Below are 18,534 nucleotides of genomic sequence, written 5' to 3'. Positions count from 1 at the left end.
GTTGATGTACCCCTGATGAAACTATGTTTTTCAAAGCGGTTAGCAAAATTCCTTATTGCGGTGGAGCGGAACTACGCTATGCCACAGTCTTCACACTTAAGAAGCCCAACGCAGCCTACTTCCCCCACCCTGTAAGGCCTCCCCACCCCTCTTAAATCAGCGACGAGCGCGATCATGGAAACCTTGATAGAAGAGTAAGCTTTAGGCGTCTGTCACCGTCCAATAAACAAGCAACAAAATACATTGGAGTTCATTGGGGCCAGTATATAACAAAAAAAAAAACCAAAAAATAACAAAATTAATAATAAAAGTGAGACTTGAGGACGGGTTTTGGGTAAGAAAAGTGAGAGTAGAGAGATCTGGTGGAGTTTACTCGATCAGATTTCTTGTAGACTGGTTCTCTCGTATTGGAACGGGCTACAACCAAAAAATTATATTACAAGAGCTTGAGGATCCTATAAAACGAAGGGATCTTCTTCTTCGGAACCACTCGTAAGTCTGTAATTAGGTGCTCTACGGTGTGCGGCTGATAGCCGTACCACTGGAGTAAAATCCATAAAGGCACGAAGAAATAATAAAAAAAAAAAACAGTGCCAATTTCAGCATGGCAGAATCGATGAGTTGGTGTAAGGATGCTGGTTGTGATTTTCTGATGGGTAAAGACAAAGAGAAAATAATAAAGGAAAAACCAATGCCCGACAAGTGCCGCAAAATGTTCTGCGATGAAATCAAGCCTGCTCTGCAATGCACTTCTGATCGTTTTGCACTGGGAATGTGCTCGAAGGAGGGGGATTTGCATAAGTTCCATGTTGACTATTTTTTGTTTTCCGCGATTACCACTAAACGTGCGAGTGAATGGACGGATGGTTATCCCATTATTAAAGCGATTCCTCAGACAAATTGTGAGAAGGGTCAGTTGAAGTACATGACTGGCAGTGTTGTGGGGAAGGAATCACGATGTCTGAAGGGTGAGGATCTGACACTGAAAATGCCAAGTGGCAAACCGCCTGTTGGTGATATTTGTGCGGATGTGAAGTGTGAGAACAACAAATTATTGGTTAAGTACAGTGGTAGTAACGCTTGGCAAGAATGCAAGGATGGAAAGATTAATGTCACGGGCAGCTCAGAGTTCACGGGTGGGAGCATCTTGTGTCCCAACTATACTGAAGTTTGCAATAACTTTACTGAGATCGATGTCACTCCCATCAAGTACGATGACGATGAGAAAAAAAAATGGATGAGGAGGATGAGAAAGCGAAACTCGAAATGGAAAAAGCGACTTTAATTTCAGAACGGGTAAAACAGAGTCCACCGCAACCTCAATTAAAAAAAGAAAACATGCAGCATGTACAACAGTCCCACCTCCAACCTAATCCGAAGGAAGAAACTCCAGCAGCAGAAGCGCCATCGTCCCATGGGAACGCGGCTGGAGTGGGTGTAAAGAAGATTGTTCGACCTCATTCAGCTGCACCTGTGCCACAATCTGCTAAGGAGGAGAAACAAGCTCCGAACAGCAAAAACAATAACAAAAACAGTGATGTCCATTTACATAAACAGTCTTCTTTATCTCCACAGGAGAATTCCATTGACCCCTCAAAGACATCTGAAGCGGAAAAGATGCCCGTCTCTGAGTCCTCATCCAGCCCTATCACTTCTGAACCCACTGTTGTTTCTGAACCCACTTTTTCTCCCAAGGAGGATAAGAATAATTCAACGGAAAGCAATGAACAAGGGCGTGAGAACGTAACACAGCCCACCACCCAAGATGGGAAGAATGATGGAATAAATACCACTGGAAAACTAATTCATCCAGACATTCCCGCAACCGTTGATGAGAAGAACAGGGAAGGGTATTGTGAATACTGTCAGCAACACAACAACAAGCATTCCAGAGAATGTAAACACGGCTGCAGCTGTTCCTGCCCCTTTGACGGGACTAAACAGCACTCAGATGGGACAAGTAATGAACCACACAGGTGCCTTTGCTGTTGTGGGTGCTGACAGCAGCATTGCCACTTCATACCAAATCCCTCTTTTGCTTCTTTTGTCTGCTCTGGTGGCTCTAGCATCCCCATGAATCCCATCTATACCCATATATACACATACGTACCTCTAATAATAATAAACATTCTTGCTTATTACGGCCTTTTTGACTGTGCACGCATATCCGCATACATCGCAGCCAGTTACTCGTTCTTTTTTTTTAATTCTTTTTTAATTATAATTGTTTTTAAAATTACATTATTATTGGCTGTGTTATTCGCAGCATTGGAAAACAAAAATTCTCGTAATTGTTAATGGTATATGGAGTTTATTTTACCATATCTTTTTTGGAATAAAATAGTTTATAAATGTTTTTTTTTTTCTTTTTCTAGTCTGTCGTCCCATTGTTGATAATAAAACAGACCAGTCTCCCCTTTACAGGCTATCCTGTCTATTCAACTGCAAATGAACTCACAAAAGAGCACACACACTGCTGCACCATACCATTTCTTATCCCTGTTCACCTTACTATCATCTGCCTAAAATAATAAGGAAATTATGGAGAAAGAGAGACAGATACACATTACACACCTTTTTGTTTTCCCTTTACACTCACTCTGATGATCTCACTTTCCCTCTTTCACACTATGAGCTGAGCACAGCAAATGAGTTGACGTTAGCCATGGAAAAGAATCCTACAGAATTACCCCTCACCCCAGCATATTCAGGGACCAAAAAAAAAAACATAAAACATAATAATAGAGTGGAAAGAAAATCAAACACATAGAGAGAGAATTGAATAAAGTAAACACAATAACGAATACACTTCGCTAATTTTACTGTCACAATCTCTTTAATTCACACCCAAGTTAACTCACAAACAGGTGCGCCAAAAGGTTCCTCATTTGCCTTCAAGGCGAGGAAAAGAAAGGTGGTGTTGGGTAACGATGATTGAAAAACAAAAAAAAAATATAATGATAAAAACATGGAATATGATTTCCTACTTTGGTCAATAATGGTAATAAATAGAATATGCTTTCCTACTTTGGTCAATGGTAAACAAATAAATAGAAACAAATAGACAAACAAATAATCTATGGAGTTTCGAATGATTCCATCACACAAACTTATCATGAAACAATTAAAGAAAATAATAATAAAACGAAATCAAATTCTCTATATCGCCGAAAGATTACCCGGCAGGACTTACGAAGTGGCAGATTCTAGAGTCCCTTCCTCTCCAGAACCCTCCGCTCCCCTTCGCAAGTTGAAACCCCTTCGCCAAGTCAGCCGTCGTGAAAACGGCCCCACGTGACAAGCCATCCACCGGGTTGTCGCGGGATTTTACGTACTCGAACGAAGCCTGAACCCCCCGGGAGTCCAGAATTTTCAAAATCTGATCCAATTCCCAAGTCAAAGCGTATGATTTTGCATGCCCCTTTTGTGCGGAATACTGTAACGATGTATTATCAACAAAAACCTTTACGTGCTTGGGCAAGATCTCCGCAAAAGCGAGAAGAGCCAGTCGCACAGCGCGGGCCTCCGCCTGCATTATTAACGTCGGCGGTGTCATCCAAGGGGCGCCTGCAATCTTGACCTCACCTGACTCCAAAAACATGATCGCACCCCATCCATGGAGGGAAGCATCCGTGATCATAGTCGCGGAAACCGCGACAGTTTTTGTCATTATACGCTTCTCGTTGCGGAGCAAAATTCTTAATAAAAGTTGGCCTTCCCGTGTAGCTGACCGTGGGAGATGGGCCGGCTCAGTTAAAGAAATCAGACCACGGTTTAACGCCGATAATCGCCGCCTCACGGCCTTCAAGAAAAAGAAAAAAGCCGTCAAACGAACCCCCAGTATAGCCGCAGCATAGAGAAAACGAGACACCGCGACTTCCATTTCCGCGACCGTCCATAACCTTAATGATCTGATGTCCCGTAACTTTCCGATACATTTCTTGCTTAAAGCAACGGATCGCGAACTGTGATCGAAGACGACCCCCAAAAAGGTATACGAGTGAGCCCCCGAAATAACCTCACCGATAGTGGCGTGACATTCTTCCGCCCAATGCCGCACCTGACGTTCCCATTGAACGACTTCCTTTATTTTACCGGATATGCGAATGTTATCGATCCAAACATCCAACCGTAATTCGCACGGTGCCGCCAAAGCGGGTTTAACGTTCCCCGGTACGCCGGCAATAGCTGAAGTGACCGTTTGCAGAATTTCAGGGCTCACTTTATAACCCATGGGTAAACGGGTTAATTCCACGATAGAATTATCGGCGACACGACAGCGAAAGAAACGTCGGGTCTCAAGGGGCAGTTCCACCTGGAAGAAGGAGGCTTTTAAATCCAAACACGACGCAGCCTCATCCAAAACTGCTGGCAAATAGCGCGAAATATGCCCTAAAGGCACCTCTGCTTCGTAAGGATCATCCTTATTTTTTTCACGGGGCCATGCTATCCACCTTCGGCGTTTTCCCGTAGGTTTTTCTTCAACGACCGAGAAAGGTACGACCCAAGAGCCCGTCTCTAAAGACGATGCATCCGTAATCACCCCCGCGGCTCTTAGCAAATTCGCATCCGCGACAGGAATTACTCTGGAACTCTCTTTTGGCCTCGAGCGCGGAGGTAGTCCCAGTAAAGACCAGATATCTTTGAAACGCTGTAAAACGGCACCCTCTAAACGAGAGAGGATCCATTCCATATCAAGGACCGCCACCTGGACCTGTTGAAGGGGGATAAGAGTTTCTTCCTCTTCTGAAGCCATCCGGGTTATTTGCCGCCGACGTGTGATGGTACTACGGCCTCCTTCCAGGAGGTGCTCTTCAGGGGGAATCCAAGGTTCGAAACCCCCCGTGAAATGTTGTATCACATCAATGCCACCACCGACGACACCTTCGTGAGCAAGGTCGTGTGGTGTCCCAGATAACGTGCCGTGTTCTGTGGAAGATCGAACGGATCCACGTGTTTTGCGAGTTGAGCGATCACGTGCGGATCCATACCGCGCACGTCGACCAACTCTGCCGCGTGCCTCAATGCACCGCGCTTGGTGGAGTGAGCCGTGGCCCCATATGGAGCCAGAATACGTTCCACGTCGGCGGTCGTCAGTCTCGTGAGATGTTCTTCCGGACGTAGAGTGGCCAATAATTGAATTAGAGCAAATGCGCCCTTGCCCTGTGTCTTGATAAAGCGGGGCGCCCGGTGAGGGTCCATTTTCGCTGTCTTCGGAGCCACCGCCCAATCCAGGATCACAGATCCATCATCTGTCCGTTGAAAGTTTTTCTTTGTCAATGCAGCGATTTCTGACCATCGGCTCGCCGTTATCCACGCCAAGCGGAACACTGTTTGTTCCTTCCAATCGATCCGGGACCGAATAATCGTGTCCATTTCCTGTTTCGATAACGGTCTGGCTTGTTTTATCTCTGAGCGTGCGGCAATCTTCTGTAACCCCATTATCATCATGTCCAATGGCGTTCTGTCCATATTCATCATGGCCCTCAACATGCGTGCATACTGTAACTTTGTCGACGGGGCTACTTGTTTCGCGGCAATAAATGCGACGGCGCTCTCCTCGTTCATCCTTTTCCCGTGGGCCCGGCAAAACGTTGCAAACTGCCCCGCTAGCGATAGGCGCTGCTGCCACGTCGATGGCGCCCACATTTCCTTCGCAATGGCATTCGCTGTCCGCATATATTTTTCCCAAATGGGTGACGTCGGCGATTCTTCGTACCACAATCGAGCGTCGTTGGCGGATAAAATGTGGTTCCGCCTGGCCTTCGGTTGCGACAAGCCACGCGCATGACGGGGTGCAAACGTGGCCTCGTGAGCCTTTGACTTTGATCGGCCTGGCGGTGGTGAATCGGGGCGGCTCCCTCTCCCCTTCACTGGAGGGCAACCGCCCCTCGAACGTTTTTTGAGTATCGTGGATGGTTATGAGTGTTGAAACGCGGCTTATTGAAAGCGGGCAAACGCACATTACATGTAGCAGCTGTGCGGCCAAATGTCTTACAACGAAGGCAACGAATCGATTTTGTACCTTTCTCTTTTTCAACCAAAGGTTTGGCAGCCTTTGCGAAAACGTCGTCGTCGTTTAAAGCCGTACAAATTCGCGATCGCAAACGTGCTTTTGATAGAGTTGGATTCGCCTCCACCACTAAAGCGGCACGAAAATTAAAGAGGGCCTTGCCCCCCATACGTATCATTGATTGGGGCGGGTTGTCTGTATCCCGCACGGTCTCCATCCATTCATAGAGAGCCTCGTAAGCTTCCTTAACTTGCGTGGACGATTGTGTCCAATATTCGTACGCTCGACGCAGATCCATATCCAGAGCGTATATATCCCCATTGTGCAATCGGGGGATCCACGTAGAAACATCAAAAACCTTAAATTCCGGTTCAATAATATCAGCCGCATCGCCACCCCAATCATTACCGTAGTCTTCTTCGCAGTCCCCATAAAGAGGTCTTCCCGCATGGGGTGGAGGTGAAGGCTCCTGATTCCCCCCTCCATTTGTTGGTGGCAATCGAGTTGTCCGTGGGCCCCCCTTGGGATACGCATCCACATCGGAAACGTGAGGTGGGGGTGCAATGCCGCCCTGGCGGGAAAAGGCATGTTCGCCATGGGTCCACCTAGCGGTCCGCTTTCTTTGGGTGGGCGTGGGTAATCTCTCGATGGCGTTTTTCCCATGCCGCTTCACGCCTCGAGAATGCTTCTTCCCTGGCCCGCAGCTGTTGGTCCCGGCTCTCCAAATCCTGATTCGCCTTTTCCAAGTGGGCTGCAAACGCATTGATCTGATTCTGGAGTTCTACAGATCGCCGGTTAACAATTTCTTCGTATTCAGCAACGGCCGAAGCCCGTGCTGAAATGTTTTGGTTCTCCTCGGCCACCCGCTGCTGTGCCACAGCCGCTCTCTGTTGATAATCTTCAACGGCTTCTGCGTAACTTCGATTAAGCTCATCCCATCGAGCCGCGAGCGCACCTTTTTCCCAGCCGACATCATGAATAGCCGTAAAAAGAGGGTATAAATACTGATTCTCGAAAGTTGGCCATTCAGGGGCATGCATATCGGCAACCCGATTAAAAAAGGAGGAATCGAGCCAAACTTTTCACGAGCCACCGTCCTCCAAAACAAGTCCCCGGTGAGAATATGTGGCGCGGGCATCGCAACGCGTTACCGAATCCCCATTTAACACAGCGAAACTTACCGTAGTAGGTCCATGTTGACGAACGTGACCTTCCAAACTCCCCCCGACCGTCATTTGGGAACGGACGCCGGAGACGCAGGAATGCTGGGGCGGGTTTTTTTTTTCTTCGGGGGGCTTGCTCTTTTTCTTCCTTCTCCGGGGGGGGGTAGGTCCCGCCCGGCGTCCCAATCTTCGGGGCCGCCGCGGAGGGGGAACGAACAGAAAAACAAAAAAAAACCGAAAAGAAAAAAAAAAAAAAAATTAAACACGTGCGTGCGCCTCGTGCCGCCCGTTCCCGTTACTTTTTTTTTCCCCCCTACGGGGCGCGGCCCGAAAGAAATCAACCAAAAAGAACGAAGGAAAAAAAAAAAAATAAAAATAAAAATAGAGCGCGCTGACTAAAAAGAAAAGGGAAAAAAATACAAAGAAAACAAAAAAAGCAAAAATAAAAACAAACAAACGAACAAAATGCATCCCAACATTAGATCGGGCCCAATGCCCCGGAACCCTCCCGTAGGAAGCGAGCCCTCGACAACCGCAACCCTTCCATCCTTCGGCGGTGGATCGCCAAAGCCTCCAACCAATCCCGATCGCTCGCCCTTTCCGGCCGAAACGGGGGCCGATCCCGCACCTCAAAAACGAGGCGAATGGCGTTTTCCAAACCCCGCGGCATCCCGTAAGAGAGCGGGGTTTCCTGCGGGGGAAGCGGGCAACCATTCCACACGAGAACGCCTTTTTTGCCAATCGCCCGCGTCACATTCTTAAAGCGAGCACGCGGTTCCACCTTGAAATATCTGTGGTTTTCACCTCCTTCAATTTCTACCTCCATAAAAACTCTCCGCGCTTCATCATTATCGCCGCCGCTTTCACCGCCACGCCCCCCGCGAGGCATCTCGCTCCTCCCCTTCCGCCTTGGGAAAAACCAACCTGGAAAGAAAAGAAAAAAAAAAAAAAAGAAAAGAAAAAATATATACATACTTTTTTCTTCTTTCCAAGAGAGTGGATTCTTTATTTCATTTAGTGGCGAAGAAAAAAAAATTTTTTTCCTAATGAATTGCAACAACGAGAAGTACAACAATATCCAAAAAATATATAAATATAAATAAATATAGAGTCCATTCTTCTGTTGCTCATGGCCTCTGGAAAAAAAATATATAAATATAAATATATATATAAAAATCAATGGTCCGGATTTGTCCGCAGCGCTTGACTCACAGCAGCGGCCGCCTCGTGCGCCCAACCTTCCCCATCAAGTGAATCAACTGAGCCATCTCTGCAATGTAAAATCGCGTCAACGTTGCATTCATTTTGATTCTCTTGAATTCCACCATCACGCACCTCAAAAGACAACTTCATCTCCCCAAATTTAGGGTAAGCACGAACCTGCGCGGACACCTCGCAATCCAAATTTTCATCTCCCGACTCTAATTCCACCGTAACGGTATCTTCTCCTTCACGGGAAATCTCATTCATTTTACAAAATGCCGCGCCGTCAGAAGCATCATTATTTAGAGCTTTTGATTCCGCACCCTTTTCCTCTGTAATGTATTGTTCTGCTCGATTGTTTCCATTAAAGCCAGCATCCCGCACACCGGCGGATTCCAAGTTGACTTTAGGGGAATAAATGGAAAGAGAATTCTCGCGGTTTTTTCTTCCGGCATGATCGATAGTAGGTCGGTGTTGAATCTTATCTGAACATCCAGAACCTAGGGCGGTAAAACCAGCTCCAGTAATAGGTTCATCCATATTTTCCATTCGTTTTCGAGTAATAGGATTGTTTATAAATGATTCAATAACATGCCATAATGGACCTGTAGATTTTCTAAATAAAGGTTTACCAATCAATTTTCTACATGATTCAATTAAAACTGCGCTAAGTGAAGTTTGCGATAAGAATTCACTCGCGCAAATACTTACGCAATCTGATAAAAAACCACGTTTGGGTGGTGTTTCTCTAGAAATAATATGTTGTAAAATGATATTTTCTTCAATGTTTCTATCATTTGAAAATATTGATAAAATAGATTGCTTTAATAGAAGACATAACCGGTTAGAATTTGGATGTTTCAATGCGATCAATATCAGCTTCTCTAGAAATAAATTCCGAGTAATAATTTCATCTGTACACTTCATGTTAAATCGGAGTATTTCCACAAACACTTCACAAACTGTTACACGCATTGCATCAATGCGGGGTAATACTACTGATGTTTCACAAGATAAAAGTTTACAAAAACGTTCCGCATACATATTAAAGGATTTAACCGGTCCATTTAAAAATATATTAACAGCGTACATTCCCTTCTCATCAGGTGGAATAATGGATTTTCTTGTTAAAGATATTATAGAATATAGAACTTCTACACCTTGGCTAACAAGTGGAATAGCACTTGGGTTTATTCTAGCTTCCTCACATGACTCAATAACAGTTCTAACTAACTCTGTTACAACTTCATACTTTAGAAATATATCAGCCAAGGGTCCCGCACTATGACTAAATCCACGCTTCATAATTTCTTTAAAAAAATAAAAATATGCTTGATGATCTTTAGAACGTAACGCTGTCTCTATATAGGAAGCATACCGCTGCGGAAAATTATGTAGTATCCAACTTTCTGTGAATATATATGTTCTAGTTTCTGGAGAAACCATTTCTTCTGCAGTTAGTGCTGATCCAAAAACTGCCATAATTGTCTCTGCAACGACAAAACTAGTAGCAATGTTACGAATAACGCCTTCAATTACTTTTTCACTTAACATATTAGCAATAGCTTCCGCTGCTACTTCAGGATTTACTTCAAATGCTACTAAAAGCAAACGTTGAAAACATAATGACACCAAAGAGGACATTATGTCAGTACTTTCAAAAAGAGAAATGGTTGCATTTACAGTATTAACAAGCTGGGTTCGTGGGTCTTGTGAAAAAGTTAAATAGAACGCTACTAATTCAGTTGCGTTTGTACAGATTACTTTTGGATCTGGTGGTGTACTTTCACTTGAACGTCCTTTCTTTACAGGAGAAATAAGACTATCAGTTTCAGGAATAGGATGTAATGCGGCCACAATAAGTTCAGGAAAACATCGCTCCACAAAATTCAATACGGGTGTCATCTCACTTTGGGATTCACGTTGTGCTTGTAAAAATGAATGCAGATCTGTACGAAAAATTATCTCATTTACCTTTGTAGAACTCGATGCACATAGTTTTACAATGAGAGCGGTAGTACCAGAGGTAATAATGCTACTAAACATGTGAGATGAAGGAATTGTGTCAATCAAAAATAATTATATAAAAAAAAAATATAAGTAAAAAAAGAGAGACAATAAGAGTGGTATCTCACAATTCAGCAAAAAAAGAATTGAAAAGACACCCTTTGTACTCCCTTTTTTTATTCTCTATATAGCTTCTAAGAAAATAAAATATGCACACTGTTTTTTTTTTTTTTTTTCAAGAGCGGTGGGAACCCCCTTTCTTTCGGTTACCTTTATTCAGTACGGCTAGTGTTTTTAAGCAAAGAAAAAAAAAATAGAAAAAAAAAAACCATATACATAACAACCCACACTCTAAACCCATACGAATCCCTTTATCGAGTATGAGATACAGCAGAAACCCCCTTTTTTTGCTTTATTTTTTTCTTCTCAAGTACAAAAAGACCCACCAGACGAAAGAAAACACCCAGTATAAAGAAAACATTTAAAAAATTATCTAGAAGCAAACAAGTGAAAATACTCGACAGACACCACCCCCCAAAAAAAAAAAAAAAAAAATAGTAATAATAAATAAATAAATAAATAAATAACAATAATAATAATTATTATATTTACCACCATCCCCTGCGAACTGCCGTGACGCTTGGCGCAGCGCCTCCGCCATTTCGGTTCAACACAGCATAAAGGCTTTCCAGCGTAGGTACTCTTGTGGCGTCAGAGGCCCCGGGAGGTGCTGTATGCATCTGTACCGCACCTGAAAAGGGGCGGGGGGCATTAAACGTCGGAAAAGGACGTGTTGCCCGCGCCGCTGGCCACTGCGCTGCGGGGGCCGCAACTGTCGCTGTAAACTCCGGATGCCACATTGGGGCCATTGGCACTCGCGGTGCGGTGTCTGGGCCGTGATACCACCCCCCACGTGTGTTTGCCGCTGAGTTATATTGGAACCCACCTCCTAATTGCAATGCCGGTGGATAACTTCTTCTGACTCCTCCTCCTCCTCCTCCTCCATTGTAAGTATTATGGGGAGTGATAAAGGTGGGAGGACACATAGATACTTCTGGTGGTTGAAAATGCATCGGTGTAAAACCACCATAATGGTGAAATACGGCATCGTTTTCGTTTCCCAAACCCACTTGACCCCTTCCCATGAATTGATAAGGAGTTTGATGTATTACCCTACGTGAAGGAACAGCACCCTGTACACCAAAGAGAAAACGCGGTGATGGACGTAAAGCATCAACTCCTGGGCATGAAAATACTTCTGGATCAGGTGAAATAGCCCTTGGAAGAACAACAGTACTTCCACTATTTAAAGTAACAGAAGACCCTTCTTGTCGTTCACCATATTGGCTAGTTGATCTTTGAAGAGATAAAGTTGAAGATATACTACTATCATCCTCTCGTGGTCTTTTGCAATTTTTTGCAGATGAAACCAAGTTACACCGTAAAGTAGAAGATATTTCTGCTGTTCGTTTCAATAAATTTTTGTAGTCTTCATCCATTTCTGTCATAGGATCCTTGGGAATTTGACGATGCACAGAGGCAGCAGCTTCTGGACTACCACCATTTTTCACAATACCAGCATCCGTAGATAGAGATTCCTCTCGATTTACATCTTCCAATATAGACATCTCATTTTCTACACAACCAAGTAGTGTTATACTCCTATCAGGAGTTTTTTTACTCTCTGAGAAAGATACAATTGGGGCATTACCATCACGATTCGGAGAACTTCCTTCCACCCATCTAAGATCATGACAAAGGGCATCAAATGCCCCTGAAGAATTAACTAATTCCTTGGTATTCTTCTCTTTCTTCTTGCAACTTAACACACCATTCGTAATAGAAGTTTTCTGTACTTCTTTTGTTTTCTCTTCTTCTTCTTCTTTTTCATCATTTCCTTTGCTACTACCTATAGTGAGCTTAGCGGTAGCATCATTATTGCCATGCAAGTAATGCTCTGTGAAGACACGACCCACGATACAACCTTGAAAGTTATGTGGAACTTGAAATGTAAAGATAAGTGGTTTCTCTTGACCATCTGAAGAATTAAATTGTCTATATAAAAGGACATTATCACTTGTAATATCCCCCACCATCACCACCATGCGATACACAGCTTGAGTATCCCGTTTCCCTAATACTGAAGACGTCAGTGTAATAACGACTCGAACTGTTTCGGAATTTTCACTAGTCTCTAAACGTAATTCACATTGTGGAATGGTGAGACATTTTTCCCGTAACTCATTCCCAAATGGAGGATTCTTTCCGCAAAGGGCTTCTAATTTACGTGGATCTGCACGTAAAATATCGTCAAAATTCTTAATATCACCACGTAGAAGTGATTTAACAATGTTCTCTCCTATACCGTCTAATTGTCTTAAAAGAGGACCATCCCACCACATTCGCTGCTCTACACATCGTTGAAGAAGTGTACTTTCTTTTATAAAAGAAAATGAATTCAATGTAGCAGCGTAGTCAATAAGAAAACGAGCAATACGTGGTGCTGACGTCCAAAGTCTAACAGAATCATTTCGAAGTGAAAAATCACTTATTGTAACATGTCCAAGATGGGCTTGAATGAGTACATACACCTTATGCCAGTCCTCACGTACTTCTCGTCCTCCTCTCATGCCTGAGTTTAATGGAAATCGGATAGTCTTGTTAATTTCATTAAGATGTTTTCGATCACCTTGACGCAGATGTACATCTTCAAATTCTGTAGAACGGCTAAGAATAGCAAGTATATTTGAGAAATTAAAGGTATTAATAACATCTTTTAACTTTTTATCTCCTGATATAAGATTTTGTTTTGATCGAATCTGTACTGTTTCAGTGTTAAACAATTCTACAGTTTTTAGTAAAATGTAACATCTTGCCATAGAACGACCAACTCGAGTGCTCTCTAAAATACAACTTGGGTTATCAATGAGATCACAAACTTTTTTTCCGTCAGATTCATTATTATCTATATTTACCCCATCACGTCTAATGATTATACATCCTTGTTCTTCAAGTTCTAAAAGCATACGACGCATGAGTTCTGATGCAAATTGTTCACGATCAAACGATAACTCTTCTTCTTTTGTAGAAAAGAGAATACCATAGTGTCGAGGGCAATGACGAAGTCGAATCCATAAAAATGTAGTTTTAATCCATTCTACTCCAAGTGAAAAACTGTGAATAGTTCGTAGTGCTACCTCCGCATTAACATGTTCAACCATTTTCTGATGTAAACGACTCTCTACTACTGTGCAAGAGTCACCGTGTCGTAGAGATTCATAAAGTGATGCTTTATTCTCCATTGTGAGAACAAGTGCGATACCGTGAGAATCAAGACCAGGACGACCTGCTCTACCACTCATTTGTGCAACTTCAGATAACGGTAGATCTTCTCGTCTACCACTTTTAAAGAAAGTTGTTCCTTTGATAATTACAAGATGAGCCGGGAGATTGACACCCAGTGCCAATGTGGTTGTGGTACAAATAACAGAGATATAGTGTTCACGGAACATACGTTCTACAAGAACTCTATCATTCATAGACATTGCTGCATGATGAAAGGCAATTCCAAGCAACAAAAGTGAACGTAATTGTTTATCATTAGCTGTTGATGCTAAACGATCCACATCTGGGCTTGGTTGAAGACGATCTTTAGCTCCTTCACGAGATGCTGTCTCTTTTATATCAGATGCAATACGAAGAGCAGAATTAATAGCTTCACTACGTGATGCACAAAAAACAATACTTGGTTTACCCTCACTAAATTGTCGAATCAGACCAAATAATTTAAATGTAAGAAAACGATCAAATGCAAAGGGATTGTTTGAAGTACTAGGATATGATATAATACGTAAGGTTAGTGGAACAGGTCTGTCAGCAGAGGTAAATGAAAATACCCCACTAGGAGGTACTTGTAACCACTCTGCAAAGTCTTCAATATTTGGAAGAGTTCCACTAATGGCGACAAAACGAGTACTGTATGAATGTGAACCACGGTTATTTACCGATGCTTTAATAGCTTTCATACGACTAACAATGGCCTCAAGAACAGCACCTCGCTCTTCACTCACAGTATGAACTTCATCCAAAAGTAGTAGCGCCACTGAAGCCACTAAACCCCAAACGACACCCTCTTTCCATCGACGTGTAATACTATCCCAACGCTCTGGTGTTGTGATGATAATATCTGCTTTTTGAACTTCCAGTAATCCACCACCGTGTGCCTGCAAAAATTCTTGGTCACCTGTCTCTAAAACTACAGATAGGGTGGGAAACTTTTCTCTCCAAAGTGTGTACTTCTCACTAGCGAGTGCTTTGATGGGACATACATAAACCGCTTTACGATCTGCCATACCCTCAGACTTCATCACGCCTTTCATAGAAGAAGAAGCAGCAGCAACATTAGCAGTTACTGTTCTTGCCGCATCAGAACTCTCAGGAATAAGTCTGTCACTGAAGAGACGCAGCATTGCAGCTTCAAGAAGGGCAGTTTTTCCACTTCCAGTGGGTGCGGCAACAACAACATTATCATTAGATTGCAGTAAGGTTGGAATAACACATTCTTGTACACGTGTTAAAGTAGAGTACGGAAGATAAGAGGCAAGAGGCCCCAGACAATCCCATGCGAACGACATGCAGCAACGCACTATAAGAGAGACCATTGGAAGAAAAAAAAAAAAAGAGAGAGAGAGAGAGAGAAAACGTTGGGATAAATACAAAAGAGCAGCACAAACACATACTCCAAACCAACCCAAAGAAAGAGACTCAGTAAATAATAAAAACACCAAAACTAAAAAAATAAAATAAAACAAAAAGAAATAGTGAAGCAAAAAAAAAAAAAAAACCCTCATATTGCCAAATAACTCATAATACCTTCTTTTTTTTTTCTTTTTTTTTTGACTCTTTTTTTCTTTACTTGTTTTGCATCCTTAATTTATTTTTTTTTGCTGTTTTTTTGATTCAACTAAAAGAAACCTATTTCTGATTGTTTGCTTTTACATATTCAAAGGCAGGAAAGAATGAGACATGACACCCCCGACTATCTGAAAAAGACCCTGTTTCATTGAATACAGTCAAAATTGAACCACGAAGTACTCTTGAGCTTTTTAAGTCATCATATAAATGGGAAAACTGCAGGTTTTCCAAAATTGCGATTCCCTTTTCATAAAGTGCACCATGTGCAGCTTCACAAATAGGAGCCGCATTGGGATGATCCACAGAAGGTGCATCCGTACCAAAAAGGAGAAGTAATGGGAACTTTTCAGAAATATATTGCACAGTTTCTCGTTCAAGATAAGCAAAACCCGTTTCCCACGCACCATCACCATGTGTACTAAGACGTCGCGTTACCAACAAAAGACGCCATACAGGTGACGATAGTTCACCAAGAGAAGTAGAAACAGTTTCCATAATACGTTTTGTAATAGGTCGCGGTTGACTCTTATCAGTAGATACAGCTTCCGCCTCCAGAAGATCACTGATATCTACAATTACTACATCTCCAGTGTAATGATCATTGTCAAAAGGTTCCGCGCAAGCATCAAAGCAAAAATGTTGTGGTGTGTCAGCGTGTGTTCCTGCGTGAGAGTTTGTAATACTAAGAACATTATTCATAACACAACAAGGTCCTCTTGGTGAGCTGGATACATCCAAAAGCTTTGAAACGGAGGCAATCACAGGCTGACGCACTTTAACAAACCGTAAATACACTGTTATTAATAATACACCCAGGAATAAACGGAGAAGTGAAACGGTCTTTGCTGCACCATTTGAGGTACGTCGGCTAAGTTGAGTCAATGTCCATAATGCTCCCATAAGAAAACTTACGTGCGATGTCACTGAAACAGATGGGAGTTGAACAAGCTCTGTTAGAATGTCTCTAGTACAAAGCCGACGAAATGGAGTGAGACCCGGGAATGTTGCCCGCACAACACTTGGGTTTACAGTAAGATCTACAGCCTGAAACAGCTTAACGACCCCAGTACCATCGACTACTCGATGCCACTCTTTCACTTTCCGCCTCGCCTCACTGCTCATTATTCTACAAAAATAAAATAATAAGAATAAATTGAAAAGAAAAGAGAATTATCTACATTGAGTCATTGCATCACTATATCCTCTCTCTCTCTTTGGATAATGATCATTCTCCAATTCGTATTATTAATATATATATATATATATATATATATATTTCCTCTTTACTCTTTTGAAGTTATACCAATTAACTTACTTTTTCTTTTTTTTTCTTTTTTTTTTTTTTGGCAACCCTTTCCGTCATGTGAATGAAACGGTTAATTTTTATCTTCCCATTCATCCCTTCTTCTTTCTTTATCCTTCGATAATGGGAGTCTTGTTCCATCCAATAATATTGGTTGTTAACTTATAACGTCCAGTATACACTCCCCATCTTGGCAATGATATGCAATGCCTTCTCTACTTCGTCCTGTGCTGCAGCTGCCTCAAGTACGTCAAGAATACCTTTCGAAGTTGAAACAGCGCCTACTTCGTGCATAGATGTCATAACACGAAGGGCAACATCCCATTTACAGTGACGAGATACAGACAACGCAGCATCATAAGTGGTTGCAGGAAGCAGAATACCACCGCTATGGGCACGTTCTACCCAAAATAGTGCACTTTTCCAGCGACCAGCAAACACAGATGCTTCAACACATAGAGATAATTCTGCGGCACCAAAGGTACCACGGTTTGACAGGTGTACTGTCATCATATCTAACGCAAGCGACCATCGTCCTTGTCGTGCTACATATGATGAAAGAGAAGGAATTACGCTAAAATGCTTGCGCTCTATCATAGATGATACGAAATATGTTGCAAGCTTCCAATGATTAGATCTATCTGTAATAGTACGCGCCAAAACAGATGCATCATTTTCGTTCATTTCAACTTCAGAGAGATATTGCCGCATTTCTTTCCCAATACGTTCATCTAAAGATGTTGGGTGATAAGTCAATATCAATTTGAGAAGTGAATTAAGATTCATCACATTAGGCTTTTTTTTGTATAGTTCCATAGCTAATTCCAGAACATTAGAAGTATTTGAAGTTAAAGAAAGGTTTTCTTCTTTTAGTTTTTGAAGCCATTCATTGGCTAATTCTCTACCACGTTCTGTGTGGAGACACCGCAGTAGTACGTCAACAGCAGACTCTGGTTCTCGCATCATCATATGTCTATAATAATGATCCAGAAGATCTGGTCTTCGGTCCGCAACGAGCGGAAGAATAATATGGTACAGAAATCGTAGATTTTCTCTATTTGAAGACATATATTCATTACTGATATCATTGTTGCTACTAAAAGATTGTGTACTTCCTACAACGTCAGTAAAAAGACGTTTAATACGCGGTGGATGCTCATATTCCATGTACTTATCATACAATAAAAGAGCTTCCTTCCAGTTATATTGGGCATTTATAGTCATGCAACACGCATATAATGTAGGTGTCCACTCTCTATGAAATGGTTTAAACATTTCATAGAGTGCCAAACTATTTTCCTTATGGTTTCTACAAGCATCAAATACTTCTACTATAATGTCATCAGAAAGAAGTACTTCATTTGCATATAACAGAAAAAAATCTACTACTTTCTGCGTTTCACAGGACATAAGAAGCGTTCGTACGGCCATTTCCAAATTCTTTTTAGTAAGAAATGCGTAGTGTCTACCTTGTTTTGCTCCTTCTGTTACATTTAATACTGCTTTCCAATTACCTTCCTTCTGCATAGTCTCGTAAAGCTGACTCACCTCTGCCAAGGAGTACTTGCCAAGGGAAGCGGAGATTTCCTCTACTGGGGATGTGAGGAGTGAGATTGCAGACTTGTGATTCTTCCCTACATGACGATATCGACGTGGTGGGAGATGCAGTGGCACCGGGGCGGCACATTTGGCGGTGATGCTGCTGGAGACCAGCCGGTCACCCTCCACAAAGCCATAAGAAGAAGAAGAAGAAGAGGAAGAAGAAGAAAAGGAGGAGGAAGAGACGAAGGACCCTGCGGGACCCCGCCTTCTCCAGAGACGAGGGGAAGCGGCCGCCAGACGGAAAAGAAGATCATCCAGGCCAAACGGCATCCACGCCAACGCAGGTCCACACACGCATACAAAGAAAGAGCGTCACACTTCCCTTTATA

The 18,534-nt window shown here is 42.6% G+C and overlaps 11 protein-coding genes across 11 annotated transcripts; 2 read left to right on the top strand and 9 right to left on the bottom strand.

The window, feature by feature from the left end:
- Positions 1 to 691: 691 nt before the first annotated feature.
- TM35_000172210 (putative surface protease GP63, putative,metallopeptidase) lies at positions 692 to 1,285 on the top strand (the record flags this gene model as incomplete). Its single annotated transcript, XM_029026300.1, has 1 exon — positions 692 to 1,285. One exon carries the CDS (start codon positions 692 to 694, stop codon positions 1,283 to 1,285), a length of 594 nt encoding a protein of 197 aa, XP_028882415.1.
- A 53-nt stretch (positions 1,286 to 1,338) lies between these two features.
- Positions 1,339 to 2,001, top strand: TM35_000172200 (uncharacterized protein; the record flags this gene model as incomplete). The annotated part of the gene is made up of 1 exon (XM_029026299.1): positions 1,339 to 2,001. One exon carries the CDS (start codon positions 1,339 to 1,341, stop codon positions 1,999 to 2,001), a length of 663 nt encoding a protein of 220 aa, XP_028882414.1.
- Positions 2,002 to 3,175: 1,174 nt separating this feature from the next.
- TM35_000172190 (putative target of rapamycin (TOR) kinase 1) lies at positions 3,176 to 4,756 on the bottom strand (the record flags this gene model as incomplete). Its single annotated transcript, XM_029026298.1, has 1 exon — positions 3,176 to 4,756. The coding sequence occupies one exon, from the start codon at positions 4,754 to 4,756 to the stop codon at positions 3,176 to 3,178; it is 1,581 nt and encodes a 526-aa protein (XP_028882413.1).
- Positions 4,757 to 4,857: 101 nt separating this feature from the next.
- On the bottom strand, positions 4,858 to 5,679 carry TM35_000172180 (putative trans-sialidase; the record flags this gene model as incomplete). Its single annotated transcript, XM_029026297.1, has 1 exon — positions 4,858 to 5,679. The coding sequence occupies one exon, from the start codon at positions 5,677 to 5,679 to the stop codon at positions 4,858 to 4,860; it is 822 nt and encodes a 273-aa protein (XP_028882412.1).
- Positions 5,680 to 6,187: 508 nt separating this feature from the next.
- Positions 6,188 to 6,601, bottom strand: TM35_000172170 (uncharacterized protein; the record flags this gene model as incomplete). Its single annotated transcript, XM_029026296.1, has 1 exon — positions 6,188 to 6,601. The coding sequence occupies one exon, from the start codon at positions 6,599 to 6,601 to the stop codon at positions 6,188 to 6,190; it is 414 nt and encodes a 137-aa protein (XP_028882411.1).
- A 17-nt stretch (positions 6,602 to 6,618) lies between these two features.
- On the bottom strand, positions 6,619 to 7,053 carry TM35_000172160 (uncharacterized protein; the record flags this gene model as incomplete). Its single annotated transcript, XM_029026295.1, has 1 exon — positions 6,619 to 7,053. One exon carries the CDS (start codon positions 7,051 to 7,053, stop codon positions 6,619 to 6,621), a length of 435 nt encoding a protein of 144 aa, XP_028882410.1.
- Positions 7,054 to 7,654: 601 nt separating this feature from the next.
- Positions 7,655 to 8,065, bottom strand: TM35_000172150 (uncharacterized protein; the record flags this gene model as incomplete). The annotated part of the gene is made up of 1 exon (XM_029026294.1): positions 7,655 to 8,065. One exon carries the CDS (start codon positions 8,063 to 8,065, stop codon positions 7,655 to 7,657), a length of 411 nt encoding a protein of 136 aa, XP_028882409.1.
- Positions 8,066 to 8,352: 287 nt separating this feature from the next.
- Positions 8,353 to 10,425, bottom strand: TM35_000172140 (uncharacterized protein; the record flags this gene model as incomplete). The annotated part of the gene is made up of 1 exon (XM_029026293.1): positions 8,353 to 10,425. One exon carries the CDS (start codon positions 10,423 to 10,425, stop codon positions 8,353 to 8,355), a length of 2,073 nt encoding a protein of 690 aa, XP_028882408.1.
- Positions 10,426 to 10,994: 569 nt separating this feature from the next.
- On the bottom strand, positions 10,995 to 15,047 carry TM35_000172130 (RNA helicase; the record flags this gene model as incomplete). The annotated part of the gene is made up of 1 exon (XM_029026292.1): positions 10,995 to 15,047. The coding sequence occupies one exon, from the start codon at positions 15,045 to 15,047 to the stop codon at positions 10,995 to 10,997; it is 4,053 nt and encodes a 1,350-aa protein (XP_028882407.1).
- Positions 15,048 to 15,360: 313 nt separating this feature from the next.
- TM35_000172120 (uncharacterized protein) lies at positions 15,361 to 16,422 on the bottom strand (the record flags this gene model as incomplete). The annotated part of the gene is made up of 1 exon (XM_029026291.1): positions 15,361 to 16,422. The coding sequence occupies one exon, from the start codon at positions 16,420 to 16,422 to the stop codon at positions 15,361 to 15,363; it is 1,062 nt and encodes a 353-aa protein (XP_028882406.1).
- A 343-nt stretch (positions 16,423 to 16,765) lies between these two features.
- Positions 16,766 to 18,475, bottom strand: TM35_000172110 (uncharacterized protein; the record flags this gene model as incomplete). The annotated part of the gene is made up of 1 exon (XM_029026290.1): positions 16,766 to 18,475. One exon carries the CDS (start codon positions 18,473 to 18,475, stop codon positions 16,766 to 16,768), a length of 1,710 nt encoding a protein of 569 aa, XP_028882405.1.
- Positions 18,476 to 18,534: the final 59 nt, after the last annotated feature.

The sequence above is a fragment of the Trypanosoma theileri genome, assembly GCF_002087225.1.
Source record: "Trypanosoma theileri isolate Edinburgh chromosome Unknown TM35_Tth_17_V1, whole genome shotgun sequence".
Taxonomy (NCBI): domain Eukaryota; phylum Euglenozoa; class Kinetoplastea; order Trypanosomatida; family Trypanosomatidae; genus Trypanosoma; species Trypanosoma theileri.
The sequence above is the reverse complement of the archived record's forward strand: the minus strand, read 5'-3'. Positions and strand labels throughout refer to the sequence as shown.